An 18,538-nucleotide genomic window follows, 5' to 3' on the forward strand; every position below is an offset into this window, starting at 1 on the left:
ATTTTTCAAAAGATATATCTTCCTTCTTACATTTAGAGGAAAGAGAATTAAACATCCCCCATATGTGCTACCATATAATAAAATATGTTTTACAGTGTGGTCAAAAACATGAATACTTGTTTTAACATCAGGATTAAGTGATAAAAGATCTTTCCTTAATTTGAAATGAGCTTTCAGGGATTTTTTGTATAGTTCATTTTGAGCATAACTGAATGAACCAAATGAGCTTAAATATAAACCTAGGTATTTGTATTTTGAAACACATTCCAGATTTATATTCTGAAATGTGAATATCTGTTTTACTTGTTGAAAATCAGCACCTTTGTCTTATTAGTATTCACATTGAGACACCAATCTTTGCAAAATTTATCAAGCATTCCCAGCTTTTCTCGTAGTCCTTCAGCTGATGTAGATAATAAAACAATATCATCAGCATACATTAAACAATGTAGATCTTTGTCATTGACATTAACTGGGTCTCTAGTATCTGACAAATATCTGGGCAAATCATTTATGAATATCTTGAATAAATTCGGACTGAGGTTGTCACCTTGTTTGACTCCAATATCTAATGGGAAAAAATCACTTACTTGATTTTGAATTTTGACACATGATTTGCTAATTTCATACATACTTTTAATAATGTTATAAAAATAAGACCCAGCCCCAATATCTAGTAGTTTAATCTTGATCCCTGTATGTATAACAGTATCAAAAGCCTTCTGAAAATCAACAAAACAGGCAAACCTTCTTTTGAATTACAGTATTTGTTAATAAGACAGTTTAAAATAAACATATGATCTGCAGTTCTGGCTTTCCTTGTGAATCCAATTTGACTATCATGTATAATATTATGTTCCTGTATAAGTAAATAGAAATCTATGAAATTTAAACACAAGGTTAATGACCATAAAAGGAAAGTTGGTATTGATTTTGGGAGTTTTGGTCCCAACAGTTTAGGAAAAAGGGGCCCAAAGGGTCCAAAATTAAACTTTGTTTGATTTCATCAAAATTGAATAATTGGGGTTCTTTGATATGCCGAATCTAACTGTGTATGTAGATTCTTTACTTTTGGTCCCGTTTTCAAATTGGTCTACATTAAGGTCCAAAGGGTCCAAAATTAAACTTAGTTTGATTTTAACAAAAATTGAATCCTTGGGGTTCTTTGATATGCTGAATCTAAAGATGAACTTAGATTTTTTATTATTGGCCCAGTTTTCAAGTTGGCCCAAATCGGGGTCCAAAATTAAACTTTTTGATTTCATCAAAAATTGAATAAATGGGGTTCTTTGATATGCCAAATCTAACTGTGTATGTAGATTCTTCATTTTTGGTCCTGTTTTCAAATTGGCCTACATTAAGAGTCCAAAATTAAACTAAGTTTGATTTTAACAAAAATTAAATTCTTGGGCCTCTTTGATATGCTGAATCTAAACATGTACTTAGATTTTTGATTATGGGCCCAGTTTTCAAGTTGGTCCAAATTAAGATCTAAAATTATTATATTAAGTATTGTGGAATAGCAAGTCTTTTCAATTGCACAGTATTGTGCAATGGCAAGAAATATCTAATTTCACAATATTGTGAAATAGCAAATTTTTTTTTAATTAGAGTTATCTTTCTTTGTCCAAAATAGTAAGCAAGAAATATCTTATTGCAAGAATTTTTTTTAATTGGAGTTATCTTTCTTTGTCCAGAATCAACTTAAATCTTTGTTATATACAATATACAATGTATATTCACTTTTTACTACCAACTGATAAATTTAAATAATCTTTACCATTCATTGATAACAAGCAGTGTTTTTACATTTTATTTACAGTTTATTTTATGATGTATTTAAATGAGTAGTTATTGTTGCAAACTCCATTAGAATATTTTAATTGAGATTAGTTTTGTAATAAGGGAAAGGGGGATGTGATTAAAAAATTGGGTTCAATTTTTCTCATTTGAAATTTCATAAATAAAAAGAAAATTTCTTCAAACATTATTTTGAGAGGATTAATATTGAACAGCATAGTGAATTGCTCTCAGAGAAAACAAAAATTTTAAGTTCATTAGAACACATTCATTCTGTGTCAGAAACCTATGCTGTGTCAACTATTTAATCACAATCCAAATTTAGAGCTGAATCCAGCTTGAATGTTGTGTCCATACTTGCCCCAACCGTTCAGGGTTCAACCTCTGCGGTCGTATAAAGCTACGCCCTGCGAAGCATCTGGTTTAGTTTTTTGTATGCGCAGGTAATTTCATAATGTCATCAGATTGCGGTAAACAAAAAAGTCGGATTCCAGCGACAAGGATTAAATAATTATTCTAACGACGGAAAGAATTGTTTTTTGTTTGTTTTCAAGGTATCATACAAATTAATCATATTTTCGTAATTTTCATCTTATTGAAAAATGCATATTCATACATGTATAGTTTTCGTACAAACTGCTTTTCTTCTGTTATTTTATTAATTCGATTATAAGATTATTTATTAGAACACAATTTTAATACATAAAACACTGTATTTAAACAGTAGCGGATCCAGGAAGTGTAGCTAGTTTACGACCCCTAATTGATCGCAAAAATCACAGATATTTGTAGCCGACATTTATTCCGTTGCCTATAGGTACCCCCTTTTTAAATAGAAATTTAATTGAATTTTCGCAAGGAAAAGATAGTTTTACATTTTTTTTTCAAAACTGAAAGAAGAATCATTTAGTAATTGTTTCCAAAATTAAGGGAATCTGTGACAATCCGATATAGTTTGAAAAAGTTTTTTTGAGATGTGGTACACATAATTTATTGCTTTTTGTTGTTATAAAATGAAAACAAATGAAGATCTTGACCTTTTAGTACGTTTTACAGTTTCCTAAATATTTTAGGGGCGGATACCTTTCATAAAGAAGGTGGAGCTTCAGCCATGGAATAACATGAACATGAATATGTTATACCATGGCTGAAGCTCCGCCTTTTTTCCTTAGGATTCTAGTTGAGTTGCATATTTAATTAGCAAAGTATGGTACAACATCAATTTGCATATAATATACCATGGTTTTCCCTCGCCACACTTTTTAAGCAAATTGTTTCATAAAAACATCAAAGGAAAAAAACAAATTTATGTTACAAGTTTATGATGTTTGTATGCATTGGTTCAAGAATTGGAATAACATTATTTTTCCCCAGTCACTTGTTTATTATGACTTTAAACAATAAGCAATAGGTCAACTATATTTGTTGTGGGGAAGAATTGTTAGCTGTTCATGTCTGCCTGGTATGGTTCATCTGACCTTTACCTCATTTTCATGGTTTATTAGACAATTTTTAGTTTTATTGGTAAATGTTAAGTTTATGTGACAGTTGTAATAAAGCTTCATATTCAGGACCATCAACCCAATATCAACAGGGGCGGATCCAGCCATTTAAAAAAGGGGGGGGGGGTCCCAACCCAACTCCCAGAACCCTCCCCCTGGATCTGCCACTGATTAGTTTTTAGCAAAGAAGGTGAGATATTTCAGCGTGTCCACTCTTGTTCGTCAGTATTAAATAATTCCTTGACAAGAAATTATCAGCACTAAATTGATGTTACTACGGAAGATAAAATTCATGAAATATGTCCAAAAGAGGGATAGATAGTTATCAGAAGTACCAGGACTATAATTTAGTACGCCAGACACGCGTTTCGTCTACATAAGACTCATCAGTGACGCTCATATCAAAATATGTATAAAGCCAAACAATTACAAAGTTAAAGAGCATTGAGGATCCAAAATTCCAAAAGGTTGTGCCAAATACAGCTAAGGTAATGTATGCCTGGGATAAGAAAACCCTTAGTTTTTCAAAAAATCAGAAGTTTTGTAAACAGGAAATTTATAAAAATGACCACAGATACCAGAGGAATAGTCAAACTCAACGATTGATAATAAACTGACAACGCCATGGCTAAAATTGGAAAAAAAGACAAACAGACAAATGATAGTAAACATGACACAAAATAGAAAATAAAGACTAAGCAACATGAACCCCACCAAAAACTGTACATTAAGCAATCAAACAACAATCAATCTAATTCCCTTATGATAAAAAAAACCATCGAAATATGGTGAGATGCAGTTGTTTAAATTAGCATCATTTAAACTCTGTTGGATATTTGTCTAATTATACTAAATCTTCTTATTGTCTTACTGACAAGGTTCCAGACTTAGCTTGAAAATTAGATTATAACAACTTTATTGGTTTAATCATATATACATTGTCAAGAATAATTTTGAATCAAACTATGAGAATAATTTGAATTTATCTTCATTTTGTCAAATCACATTGTCTTAATATTTTTTATATTGAAATGTTTCTAACACTTTGAAAGAGCTTAAATCCCTGAAGTTGACATGATTCTTAATGAATTAGTACTATAATAGTATGTTTAATTACAATGTGTTGCATTGTGTTAATGTGTGAAAAACAAAATTGGAAGGACATATGTATTACATTGTTGAAATGAAATAATCAGTTTTATTTTTAATCAATATTTTATCCATATAAATTGTACAAAATACATACACATGAATACATTGTATGTTTGTTATATTATTAAGTAAATTAAAATTAGATAAAAGTAAATACTCACCTAAATAAAATCTATCACAATTTAATAATTTGACACATTCACTTAATTTTTCATCACTTGGCGTCCGTCGTCCGTCGTCGTCCGTCGTCGTCCTGCGTTAACTTTTACAAAAATCTTCTCCTCTGAAACTACTGGGCCAAATTTAACCAAACTTGGCCACAATCATCATTGGGGTATCTAGTTTAAAAATTGTGTCCGGTGACCCCGCCAACTAACCAAGATGGCCGCCATGGCTATAAATAGAACATAGGGGTAAAATGCAGTTTTTGGCTTATTACTCAAAAACCAAAGCATTTAGGGCAAATCTGACATGGGGTAATATTGTTAATCAGGTTAAGATCTATCTGCCCTGAAATTTTCAGATGAATCTGACATTCCGTTTGTTAGGTTGCTGCCCCTGAATTGGTAATTTTAAGGAAATTTTGTTGTTTTTGGTTATTATCTTGAATATTATTTCAGATAGAGATAAACTGTAAACAGCAATAATGTTCAGCAAAGTAAGATCTACAAATAAGTCAACATGACCAAAATGATCAGTTGACCACTTTAGGAGTTATTGCCCTTTATAGTCAATTTTTAACCATTTTTCGTAAATCTTAGTAATCTTTTAGAAAAATCTTCTCCTCTGAAACTGCTGGGCCAAATTATTTGAAACTTGGCCACAATCATCATTGGGGTATCTAGTTTAAAAATTGTGTCCGGTGACCCCGCCAACTAACCAAGATGGCCGCCATGGCTATAAATAGAACATAGGGGTAAAATGCAGTTTTTGGCTTATTACTCAAAAACCAAAGCATTTAGGGCAAATCTGACATGGGGTAATATTGTTAATCAGGTTAAGATCTATCTGCCCTGAAATTTTCAGATGAATTGGACAACCTGTTTTTGGGTTGCGGCCCCTGAATTGGTAATTTTAAGGAAATTTTGCTGTTTTTGGTTATTATATTGAATATTATTATAGATATAGGTAAACTGTAAACAGCAATAATGTTCAGCAAGGTCAGATTTACAAATAAGTCAACATGATCAAAATGGTCAGTTGACCTCTTTAGGAGTTATTGACCTTTAAAGTCAATTTTTAACCATTTTTTGTAAATTTTATATATCTTTTACTAAAATCTTCTTCTCTGAAACTGCTGTGCCAAATTGATCCAAACTTGGCCACAATCATCTTTGGGGTTTCTTATTTAAAAAATGTGTCCGGTGACCTGGCCATCAAATCAAGATGGCCGCCACGGCTAAAAATAGAACATAGGGGTAAAATGCAGTTTTTGGCTTATAACTCAAAAACCAAATAATTTAGAGAAAATCTGACATGAAGTAAAATTGTTAATCAGGTCAAGATCTATCTGCCCTGAAATTTTCAGATGAATTGGACAACCTGTTTTTGGGTTGCGGCCCCTGAATTGGTAATTTTAAGGAAATTTTGCTGTTTTATATTGAATATTATTATAGATATAGGTAAACTGTAAACAGCAATAATGTTCAGCAAAGTAAGATCTACAAATAAGTCAACATGAACGAAATGGTCAATTGACCCCTGTAGGAGTTATTGACCTTTGTAGTCAATTTTCAATCTGCTTCCTTTGTTTAATATTCACATAGACCAAGGTGAGCGACACAGGCTCTTTAGAGCCTCTAGTTTTATAATATTAGCAATTTAAAGCAAAAAGATATTTACAAACATTGACTTAATTATAATGAAATAAGATTTTAAAAAAAGATGCATAAAATAAAATTACATTTAAGGTGGTACCTAACACTACAGGGAGATAAAATCAGCTTAACATTTTAATTATGTTGTGTTGTTAAGGCAATATAAAGCTTTTCAATGATCAAACATAGTGTATGCTAAACTACTCTATAATCAGTGTAATTTTTCTGATAAAATTATTGGTTCAAATTTTTGAAACTTTTATATTTTTGTCAAAGGTTCAAATAAATACTTTGTCAAAAGTTAAAGAAAATTAAAATAGCCGAATAGATATTAGAGAAGGAGTTGGGTACCACCTTAACTAGATTATAACAAAATAAAATTTAATACTGAAAGACAAATAGAATAAATAAATATACATTTAAATGAATTACTAGTATAACAAAATAAAATTAAAAGCAGACTTATACATATTATATACAGTGAACAAATATTTAATTGAAATAAAATAAAATAAAATGAACAAATACAATGAAATTCAATGTAAAGTTAACTATAGTATAATAAAACAATATCAAATATTATACAGAAAATATTTTATTTGTATCAAGATTATCAAAACAGTCATAAGATTGTACATGTGTCATTGGCATTCACACCACATCTTCCTAAATATATCTATATCTATTAAAAAGATTATATAGCACTCAAGAGAGACTAACATTTTAAGACAACATGTTTTTGTGGAAACGAGTTCAGTTTTTAAAACCTCCTATTAGTGGTTTATATTACCAATACAGGGATAACTGTCTGTCTGTCCCGCTTCAGGTTAAACTTTTTGGCTGAGGTAGTTTTTGATAAAGTTGAAGTCCAATCAACTTGAAAATGAATACAAAAGTTCCCTATGATATGATCTTTCTAATTTTAATGCCAGATTACAGTTTTTACACCATTTTTATGGTCCACTGAAAATAGAAAATGATATTGCGGATGGGGCATATATGTACTAGGGACACATTCTTGTTTAACTTTAATTTAATAAATCTTATGTAATACATTGCAGTACTTGTTTAAGATATACCCTGTGCATTGCTTTTACAGTCATAAAATGAAAGTATTAAAAATTGAGTGCAAATTCTATTAATTAAAAATGGAAATTAAGGCAACCAACAAAAACCTTGGGAAAATATTAATATAGCCCCAAAATGTACCTCCTTTTTACTTTGGTTATACTGATGATAAGGTTCATGTGCTGATTGGTGGTGCTAACAGAGGAAAAAGACTAAGGAACAGAATCACAAAGACCAACTACACTTCGGTACAGTTAAGGGATTATAATGAATAAAAACATTAATGTATTATACACTACAAGTTATAAGTTACAAGGATATGATGTTAAATATTATTGAAAATATCTGTCTAGGATTTCCAAATAATATAAAAAAGAAGATGTGGTATGATTGCCAATGCGACAACTATCCACAAAAGACCAAAATGACACAAACATTAACAACTATAGATCACTGTACGGCCTTCAACAATGAGCAAAGCCCATACTTCATAGTCAGCTATAAAAGGCCTCGATAAGACAATGTAAAACAATTCAAAGAGAAAACTAACGGCCTTATTTATGTAAAAAAATGAACGAAAAACAAATATGTAACACATCATAAACTCATCATAGATACAAGGAATAAAATTTTATAATTACGCCAGACGACCGTTTCGTCTACAAAAGACCCATCAGTGACGCTTGAATCAAAAATGTTTGAAGTTGAAGAAAATTTGAAGACCAAAAATTCCTTAAAGTTTTGCCAAATACAGCTACGGTAATCTTATTTCTGAGGTAGAAAAACCTTAGTATTAAACAAATTCAAAGGTTTGTAAACAATAAATTTATTATTATAAAAATATTAATGATAACTCTTGTCAACACATAAGTGCTGACTACTGGGTTGGGATACCCAAGTTTCTGATTTTCTCAACTTTGTTTCCACAATAATTTTAAACATAACATGAAGTTAATTCCTACTTTAATTTATCATGAAAGGATTAACATTTTTCGTATTCTGTTTGAATTTCCAGTTACAATTACCTTTTAAGTGCTTATACTTTATTTCCAAATACCCTTCAAACACAAATTAACCATGACATAAATTGATAGATTTATAATCATGATTGTCAGAAATATTTGGGTTGTCTTTGTAAACATTTACTATACAATGTCTTTAATGTTGTCCTGAATACTGGTATTCTGAGCAATATCAAAATAGGATCTATTAATGATACCAAATATCTACACATACCACAAATGAATCTGATACTTCTACTACTGGTATAATAAGACAGTAATTGTCTGTTAGATAAAAATACAAATGATGGCATACCACTTAGAAGATGAATTCCTACGTGCATGAGAACTGTTAAATAGGCCTTGAAATTTTTCGACTTCAGAAAATTGTAGGTCGTTGATGCTATCATTCGCTGCTTGGTTGTTGTTTTAAGTTTTTGATTGTGATCCTTGGTTATTCTCTTTTCTATAGTTTGACTTTCCAACTCACTTTTTATATTAACTTGTGACTTTGATATTTTTCTTTTTGGCAACGACACATTTTCTGGGATGTTAGTGTTATATATTTTATGACTAGTACAAGGTTCATCTAGAGTACCGGATGTTTCCATTTTTGTTGTCAGACCTCCACTGATACCCGACTCTAGAACAGACATGTTAAACATTCTATCTTGTTTTCCATCCATAACTTGGTTGATATGTGGTTTGCTCTTCAGAATTCCATTGTTACCTAGCTTATCAACTACAATTGAGATATTCAGTACATTTTTGAATATTCTACTTGTACCAGAATCAACGTTACCTCCAGTGTCCGGTTTAATCTCCAATTTTTTGTTGTGACCAGTTTCATCAGTGGAAGTTCTTGTTTCTATTTTCTTTCCGGAAACTCCGTTAACAACATGAGGTTCACTAACTGAAGATCCAACATCTGAAGAAGCAGTAACCATTCTACTTCCTAGAACTCCTTTAGTATCAGGTTTATAAGTGGAAGTGTCGAGTTTACCTTTAAAAACTCCTACCCTTTTGTTTCTTTTTATTATAGTCATAACAATCTTCGCGTTCAATATAATCAGTGAAATAATAAAAAATCCCATGGCTGATTTTCTTAAAGTCATAAATTGTCCAAATTTGTCTCCATATGCACTGTACAGGTCACATTCTTGTCCTAATGTATACACTTGATTTTGTACCCATAGCAGTGATGGAATTATGACAAGTCCCGAAGTAAAAATCCACACTCCGAAAGATAGACGAATGGCCATTTCACGTGTGACATATTTTAGACATTTCAGAGGAGTGATGATAGAAAAGAATTTCACAAATGTCAGTAATAAAAGTAAATATCCAGTTATAAACATCTGGGTTTGGGCCGATACAGCAATTGAGAAACAGAACTTGTAGTTTTGAAAAAGAGAAAAATCTTTATAAAAGTATGTGAATGAATTCACCAGTAAGAAGGACCCATTCAATAGGTCCGATACTCCGAGAAATGTATAAAATATGTGTAGTTGATTCCTGATTTCCTTTTTAATCTTGCATGAAACAAGAAGTAGGCATGTATTCAAGATAATTATTCCTAATCCTTCGATAACAGATAGAACAAAGACAGGAGCTCTGTTTTGAAGAAAGACATCAGTATTGTTTCTCATTATATGCACTGGATAGTGTTTAAGCAAGGATTAATATAGATTAATTTAACTATAAGTTCCCTACTTTATAAAACTTTATTCCGTTCTGCCCTCTCAAAATAAACTGAGTTCCTGTGTATTTTGTAGTACGTATTTATATTGTTATTTTAAACCAATATATCAGCTCATTAAAAACAACAGGCAAACTACTATAAAACATCACTGAGAATCATATATTCCTATTGCTTCAATAATCATTACTTGAAGATCAGCAGTTACGATAATGATAATACTTTATCCAAAAAGCAATACAGCTTATAGAATAATACGTATTTTACAATAAATCTTTCATTGCACCAGTGACAATAAACTATGCTATTGTTTGTTAAGCATAATTGCTAATTTATGGCAATATAATATACTAACAGTTTTCATAGTTAGGTTAGCTTTTTTCGTTGACATTAGCAATTGAAAAAAAACCTGGTCAACTTTCTATTGCTCCCAAGTTTGTTTATTACAACATGTATTATGAAGGGTTATATGAATAATCATATAAATATTTATTACACTTTTTGTATTATAGAAACGTGATTTGTGATCATGTGTTTAATTATGATTGTTGTGAAATACTACGTATTAAAGGCATTTATAGTTATGCCCCAACTTATGGCATTTTGATTTTCAGTCTGTGCCTCCATGTGTGTGTCCGTTTATTTGTTCGTCCGTTCATTCGTCTGTCTGTCTGTTCCGCTTCAGGTTGAAATTTTAGTTCAAGTAGTTTTGATGTTCAAAGTTGAAGTCCAATCAACTAGAAACTAAGTACACATTTTTCAATTAATACGATCTTTCTTATATTAATGCAAAATGAAAGTTAATTTATCCCAATTGCATAATCTATGGACATTATTATTATTAGAAAATGATAGTGCCCGCTTCAGGTTAAAATTTTGGTCAAAGTAGTTTTTGATGCAGTTTCTGCGTCTGTCCAAAGTCAGGAACCTCGGGCCTTTGTTAGTCTTGTATGGATTTGTTTAAAACCCGCTTTGAAAATTCGAGAGTATACTGTTTTACCTCTTTCTGTCCGTCAGTCCAGTCCATCCATTCATCCGTTAGTCCGATCCATTTGCGTTTTCATATTCATCACTCAACATCTTCCACTTTACTGAACACTTTTATCATATTACACATGATAGCCAAGTAGAAATTTTGTCACATTTTCCTCAGGAACTGCAATACAAGGATTTTTATACGACCGCAAAATTTGAAAAAAAATTCGTCGTATATTGCTATCACGTTGGCGTCGTCGTCTGCGTCGTCGTCGTCGTCCGAATACTTTTAGTTTTCGCACTCTAACTTTAGTAAAAGTGAATAGAAATCTATGAAATTTTAACACAAGGTTTATGACCACAAGCGGAAGGTTGGTATTGATTTCGGGAGTTTTGGTCCCAACATTTTAGGAATTAGGGGCCAAAAAGGGCCCAAATAAGCATTTTCTTGGTTTTCGCACTATAACTTTAGTTTATGTTAATAGAAATCTATGAAATTTTGACACAAGGTTAATGACCACAAAAGAAAGGTTGGGATTGATTTTGGGAGTTTTGGTTTCAACAGTTTAGGAATTAGGGGCAAAAAAAGGGCCCAAATAAGCATTATTCTTGGTTTTCGCACAATAACTTTAGTTTAAGTAAATAGAAATCTATGAAATTTAAACACAATGTTAATGACCACAAAAGGATGGTTGGTATTGATTTTGGGAGTTTATGTCCCAACAGTTTAGGAATTAGGGGCCAAAAAGGGGTCCAAATAAGCATTTTTCTTGGTTTTCGCACCATAACGTTAGTATAAGTAAATATAAATCTATGAAATTTAAACACAAGGTTTATGACCATAAAAGGAAGGTTGGTATTGATTTTGGGAGTTTTGGTCCCAACAGTTTAGGAATAAGGGGCCCAAAGGGTCCAAAATTAAACTTTGTTTGATTTCATCAAAATTTAATAATTTGGGTTCTTTGATATGCCAAATCTTACTGTGTATGTAGATTCTTAACTTTTGGTCCCGTTTTCTTATTGGTCAAAATTAAGGTCCAAAGGGTCCAAAATTAAACTTAGTTTGATTTTGACAAAAAATGAATTGGTTGGGTTCTTTGATATGCTGAATCTAAAAATGTACTTAAATTCTTGATTATTGGCCCAGTTTTCAAGTTGGTCCAAATCAGGGTCCAAAATTAAACTTTGTTTGATTTCATCAAAAATTGAATTAATGGGGTTCTTTGATATGCCAAATCTAACTGTGTATATGTAGATTCTTCATTTTTGGTCCTGTTTTCAAATTGGTCTACATTAAAGTCCAAAGGGTCCAAAATTAAACTTAGTTTGATTTTAACAAAAATTGAAATCTTGGGGTTCTTTGATATGCTGAATCCAAACATGGACTTAGATTTTTGATTATGGGCCCAGTTTTCAAGTTGGTCCAAATCAGGATCTAAAATTATTATATTAAGTATTGTGCAATAGCAAGTCTTTTCAATTGCAAAGTATTGCACAATGTCAAGAAATATCTAATTGCACAATATTGTGAAATAGCAAATTTTATTTTTAATTAGAGTTATCTTTCTTTGTCCAGAATAGTAAGCCAGAAATATCTAATTGCAAAATATTGTGCAATAGCAAGATTTTATTTAATTGGAGTTATCTTTCTTTGTCCAGAATCAACTTAAATCTTTGTTATATACAATATACAATGTATGTTCACTTTTTGCTGCCAACTGATAGATTAAAATAATCTTTACCATTCAGTGATAACAAGCAGTTTTTTTACATCTTAATATTTTATGATGTATTTAAATGAGTAGTTATTGTTGCAAACTCCATTAGAAATTTTAATTGAGATTAGTTTTGGAATAAGGGAAAGGGGGATGTGATTAAAAAAATTGGGTTCAATTTTTCTCATTTGAAATTTCATAAATAAAAAGAAAATTTCTTCAAACATTTTTTTGAGAGGATTAATATTCAACAGCATAGTGAATTGCTCTAAGAGAAAACAAAAAAATTAAGTTCATTAGAACACATTCATTCTGTTTCAGAAACCTATGCTGTGTCAACTTTTTAATCACAATCCAAATTTAGAGCTGAATCCAGCTTGAATGTTGTGTCCATACTTGTCCCAACCGTTTATGGTTCAACCTCTGCGGTCGTATAAAGCTACGCCCTGCGGAGCATCTGGTTGGCTTATAACTCAAAAACCAAAGCATTAAGAGCAAATCTGCCATGGGGGTAAAATTGTTAATCAGGTCAAGATCTATCTGCCTTGAAATTTTCAGATGAATTGGATAACCCGTTGTTGGGTTGCTGCCCCTGAATTTGTAATTTTAAGGAAGTTTGCTGTTTTTGGTTATTATCTTGAATATTATTATAGATAGAGATAAACTGTCAACAGCAATAATGCTCAGAAAAGTAAGATTTACAAATAAGTCAACATGACCAAAATGGTCAGTTGACCCCTTTAGGGTAATTGCCCTTTATAGTAAATTTTTAACAATTTTTCGTAAATCTTAGTAATCTTTTACAAAAATCTTCTCCTCTGAAACAACTGGGCCAAATTAAATCAAACTTGGCCACAATCATCATTGGTGGGGTATCTAGTTAAAAAATTGTGTTTTGTGACCTGGCCAACCAACCAAGATGGCCACCAAGGCTAAAAATAGAACATAGGGGTAAAAAGCAGTTTTTGGCTTATAACTCAAAAACCATTTAGAGCAAATCTGCCATGGGGGTAAAATTGTTAATCAGGTCAAGATCTATCTGCCATGAAATTTTCAGATGAATTGGACTACCCGTTGTTGGGTTGCTGCCCCTGAATTGGTAATTTTAAGGAAGTTTGCTGTTTTTGGTTATTATCTTGAATATTATTATAGATAGAGATAAACTGTCAACAGCAATAATGCTCAGAAAAGTAAGATTTACAAATAAGTCAACATGACCAAAATGGTCAGTTGACCCCTTTAGGGTTATTGCCCTTTATAGTAAATTTTTAACAATTTTTCGTAAATCTTAGTAATCTTTTACAAAAATCTTCTCCTCTGAAACAACTGGGCCAAATTAAACCAAACTTGGCCACAATCATCATTGGTGGGGTATCTAGTTAAAAAATTGTGTTTTGTGACCTGGCCAACCAACCAAGATGGTCACCAAGGCTAAAAATAGAACAAAGGGGTAAAAAGCAGTTTTTGGCTTATCAATTTATCAGATTTGAGAGGAGTATAGAGAAAAAGGGTTACTTTGAAAATAATGACAAAAATATTACTTGAATAAGTTATTTTTTATATTTTTGAAAAAAAAGCAATAACACTTATTTAAGGCACATATGTAATTGATTTAGGTTACAAATTATAAATAACTTCAGGTCTTAATTAATTCACAAGTATTTATCTATTTATATCAGTCTACCCTCAAGATTTTAGAGGAAAATGATAATTCGATAGTCTCAAGAGACCAATCTTTGACCCAGAAGCGTCAGTATGAAAGATAAGTGCATTGAAAGTTAATTAGTGTTTCTGAAGAATTAGTTTTTATATATCAAGGGAAAAATAACCAGATAACTGTGAAAATTATTTAAAGCTAGTAAAATCTGTATTCTTGGACACTTATAAAAATAATATTCAGAAAAATAACTTATATAAGTTATATTTAAGTTCGCCTCGTTTTCAACATTACTTGTATAGGTAATTTTAATTGTTACTTGTTTAAGTAATGCCCCTGACTGATAGAGATAAACTGTAAACAGCTATAATGTTCAGCAAAGTAAGATCTACAAATAAGTCAACATGACCAAAATGGTCATTTGACCCCTTAGTAGTTATTGCCCTTTATCATGTTTACAGTCAATTTTTAACAATTAAATTTTTGGTAAATTTTGATGAATTTTTACAAAATGTTTTTCTCTGTGCAAAGTGCATTATAGATAGATGTATAGTGTTAACAGCAAGAGTGTTCAGTAAAGTAATATGGCACGACAGGGATGGGCCAATATCTACGAACACATCACCATCCCCAAAACAAAATTTTGTCATGATTCCATCTTTGTCCTTTGTTTAATATGCACATAGACCAAGGTGAGCGACACAGGCTCTTTAGAGCCTGCAGTTGTTGTTTTTAGGTATAATCTTGATGACTGTCAAAGACTTTATGATTTACAAAATAATTCATCATACAAGATCAAGTGGAATGTTAAAATGACTGAAATTATCTGTTAACCCCTTATATATGATTTAAAGCCCATCAGCAACATTTGTAACCTACCAGTACAAATGTATATTTTGTTATTTTCTTGGAAAAACAAAAGTGACAAAACAAAACTGTACATAGTCCACATCACTTTATCTTTATAGCAAAGAGTAGGATAAGCTTTCAATTTTACAAACAGGAATTATAATATTGCTTCGTTTACAGATGAGGTAAAGATAAATGAAGCTACTGATGATATACAGAACAAATTAAAGGTCAGTAAAATATTTCCTTCTTTACATCATAATTTATGATTTATAGTTTTTATGATGTGATATATTACAACATTTCAATCCTGGTATTTATAAAATTGAGAATGGAAATGGGGAATGTGTCAAAGAGACAACAACCCGACCAAAGAAAAAAACAACAGCAGAAGGTCACCAACAGGTCTTCAATGTAGCGAGAAATTCCTGCACCCGGAGGCATCCTTAAGCTGGCCCCTTAACAAATATATACTAGTTCAGTGATAATGAACGTCATACTAATTTCCAAATTGTACACAAGAAACCAAAATTAAAATAATACAAGACTAACAAAGTCCAGAGGCTCCTGACTTGGGACAGGCTCAAAAATGTGGCGGGGTTAAATTTGTTTGTGAGATCTCAACCCTCCCCTATACCTCTAGCCAATGTAGAAAAGTAAACTAATAACAATACGCACATTAAAATTCAGTTCAAGAGAATTCTGATGAGTGAGTTTATTATATGATTTCACTTAGTGAACCTAACCTGAACAAACACATCTGATGTAGTCAGGTCACATTTTCAAAATTATCTCTAAAGCTACCGGGCCAATTACTCAATATTTGTTGTTTTTGCACATTTATGAAACGTTAACAAAACATGTCAACATAGTTGAAATCATAGGTTGACTTATTTCCCCTCAATGATGATTTGGACAAGATCAATATTTATAAACACAGTTGGGAGTCTGCTTCGAGTCCCTTCCACAACCTTTTGTAAACATTTCTTTTATCCTCTAATCATACATTTGCCATTTGTGGATATTTGATTTCTTGATAATGTCAAAGTTTGCATACATTTCTATGTAACATTTTTAATTTGTTGGACATTGAAATTCACGAAATCCACAAAAATTGGTATTCAACAAATAATAATGAATCCACAGTAAGTCCTGGAAGTGATCTTTATATTTATCTATGATAAGGAAGCATTATAATTTGACAACTTAATCATGGTTCATTGGATAACCTTTTGTTTTAAATTCATGACATCAACATCTTGATTTCATTTATTTAGCAAAATTTCAATTAATCACTAATGAAATTGACATGTATTTAGCAAAACATTTGATATTTCTAAAGGAATTCAAATTTTCTGAAGGCAAAAGGACCAGTTCAAATATGCAGTAGTTTATATGAAATGATTATCTTTTTAATTATTCATTCCTTACAGATATTTGGCGAGACATATGGCTTGTTACAAGAAGAAGTATTATATCTACTACAACAGCATGATGGTTGTGTACAGGAAACCATTCAATTCATAGAATCGGGAAAAAGTATGAAAATTTATTGTGGATTCTAATATGACATCCTTATTACGCTTTGTAAACAAAGCCATGTTCTAATGAGCATAAAAAATATGTAGACACATGCGCACGAACTTACTGTGTATATTAACATTATTTCCATCGTTATCCTTTTAAATCTATACATTTAAGCAGCTAGCATAAACTTTTATTATATAGTTTTATAGAAACAACATATATTTACCCTGATCGTAGCTTTTAAACTTATCAAATATGAAATTTAATGCACAGACTCCTCGGGAAGGAAACGAGAAAAGCCAAACATTTTTACGGTATTTTCGTACGCTTCGACCTTTAAAAACACTGCATTTGTCCTATTAGAATCAAAATAATTCCTTCGTGTCATGCTCTATGCTCATTTTAACATGGGTAGGCATTATATTTGACCACATTTTACACCTCGCTAACGCTCAGTGTAAAATATCGACAAATATAATGCCTACCCATGTTAAAATGAGCATAGAGCATGACACGAAGGAATTATTTCTTAATTCATTTATTTTTGTGGCTACCAATTTTTATGAATTGAGAAAAAAGTTTGTATCATTGATTATATTTGATTTGCTGTGGTTTTGCTAGAGTTGGCACAAAAGTGTATAGATATTGTAGGACATTTGAATTTATAGTTTCCCTTTACCCCTGAAATCTTATAAATCAGTATCCCATGATTCATAGTGAATCCGCTGAAGTCTTATGGACAGCATTTGTACTGTAAAAGGTTATCTTGAATTTATTAACTTGTGAATCAAGTATAATGCACCAAAAAGTCAGTACACGAAATGTTTTCATCAATTTCTAACCGTAGTAATTTATAGATTATTGTTGAACATCTCAATGAGATTGATTTTCTCACTTGAGCCGGTATATCGAAAGCGAGAAAAACAATCGAGTTGAGATGACCAATGATAATCTGTTTATCGCTATTTTTTCCTATGACGAAGATGTCAATTTGATGAACATTTCATTAGCAACCCCACATACGTCCTTAGTTACTAGCAAAATTTTCCATTTCAAGCAAAGAGAAAATGCAAATATAAAATTATGATCAAGGCTAGTATTACCTACTACGTCCTATGGTCTACTGTAGTTTAAACCCACTAACCATGCATTAGTGGGTCCAGGGGGGAGGGGGTTGGGACTCCCCTTTCTTTTGGACGATCAATGCATTTGAATGGGGACATGTGGTTGGAACCGCCCCTTTGTGGGAGGAAGGAGGAAATTTGACAAGGGAGAAATTTTAAATTTTAGACAATTTTATGCTCAATTTGTTAAGATCACAATGATCTATTTTTAGTTTTGACTTGAGATCATTTGAACTAACAAGAAGATCTTGAGCTGCATCTAAAGATTTATAGATGTCACATTTAGAAAAGTTTAACAAATCGGTAAATCATCTGGGTTGTCCTTCACAACTAAAAAACAGTGTGCTTACTGATCCTAAACATGGCTGGTTACGTTGTATCGCATCATGTTACAGCATGTGCGGCTGGTAGAATGTTACAGATGGCAAACCTGAGACTTTTACATTACATATTTCGTGGACAGGTATAAAGCAGCACATTTCTAGTGTACAAGTTATAGTGCCTGTGTGAAACCTTAGCTCATGCGTATGACACATGGACGGGAAGTAACGAACTCATATGATCAGAAAATCTGTATGTCGTGACTTTATTATTAGCAAACCCTTGATTCCTTACACATTGAAACTCATTGTCTACATGAATAGCATGTAAA

The 18,538-nt window shown here is 31.6% G+C and overlaps 1 protein-coding gene across 2 annotated transcripts in view; it reads left to right on the forward strand.

Annotated features, from left to right (window-relative positions):
• LOC134726884 (telomeric repeat-binding factor 2-interacting protein 1-like) overlaps positions 1-18,538 on the forward strand; it is a 40,112-nt gene that overhangs the window by 19,051 nt on the left and 2,523 nt on the right. For both annotated transcript variants that reach the window (XM_063591290.1, XM_063591296.1), the window contains exons 8-9: positions 15,416-15,465; positions 16,669-16,774. In XM_063591290.1, coding sequence (XP_063447360.1) covers positions 15,416-15,424 — 9 coding nt within the window. In that variant the 3' untranslated portion in view covers positions 15,425-15,465; positions 16,669-16,774. The remainder of the gene's footprint in view (positions 1-15,415; positions 15,466-16,668; positions 16,775-18,538) is intronic.

The sequence above is a fragment of the Mytilus trossulus genome, chromosome 1 (assembly GCF_036588685.1).
Source record: "Mytilus trossulus isolate FHL-02 chromosome 1, PNRI_Mtr1.1.1.hap1, whole genome shotgun sequence".
NCBI classification, from domain to species: Eukaryota; Metazoa; Mollusca; class Bivalvia; order Mytilida; family Mytilidae; genus Mytilus; species Mytilus trossulus.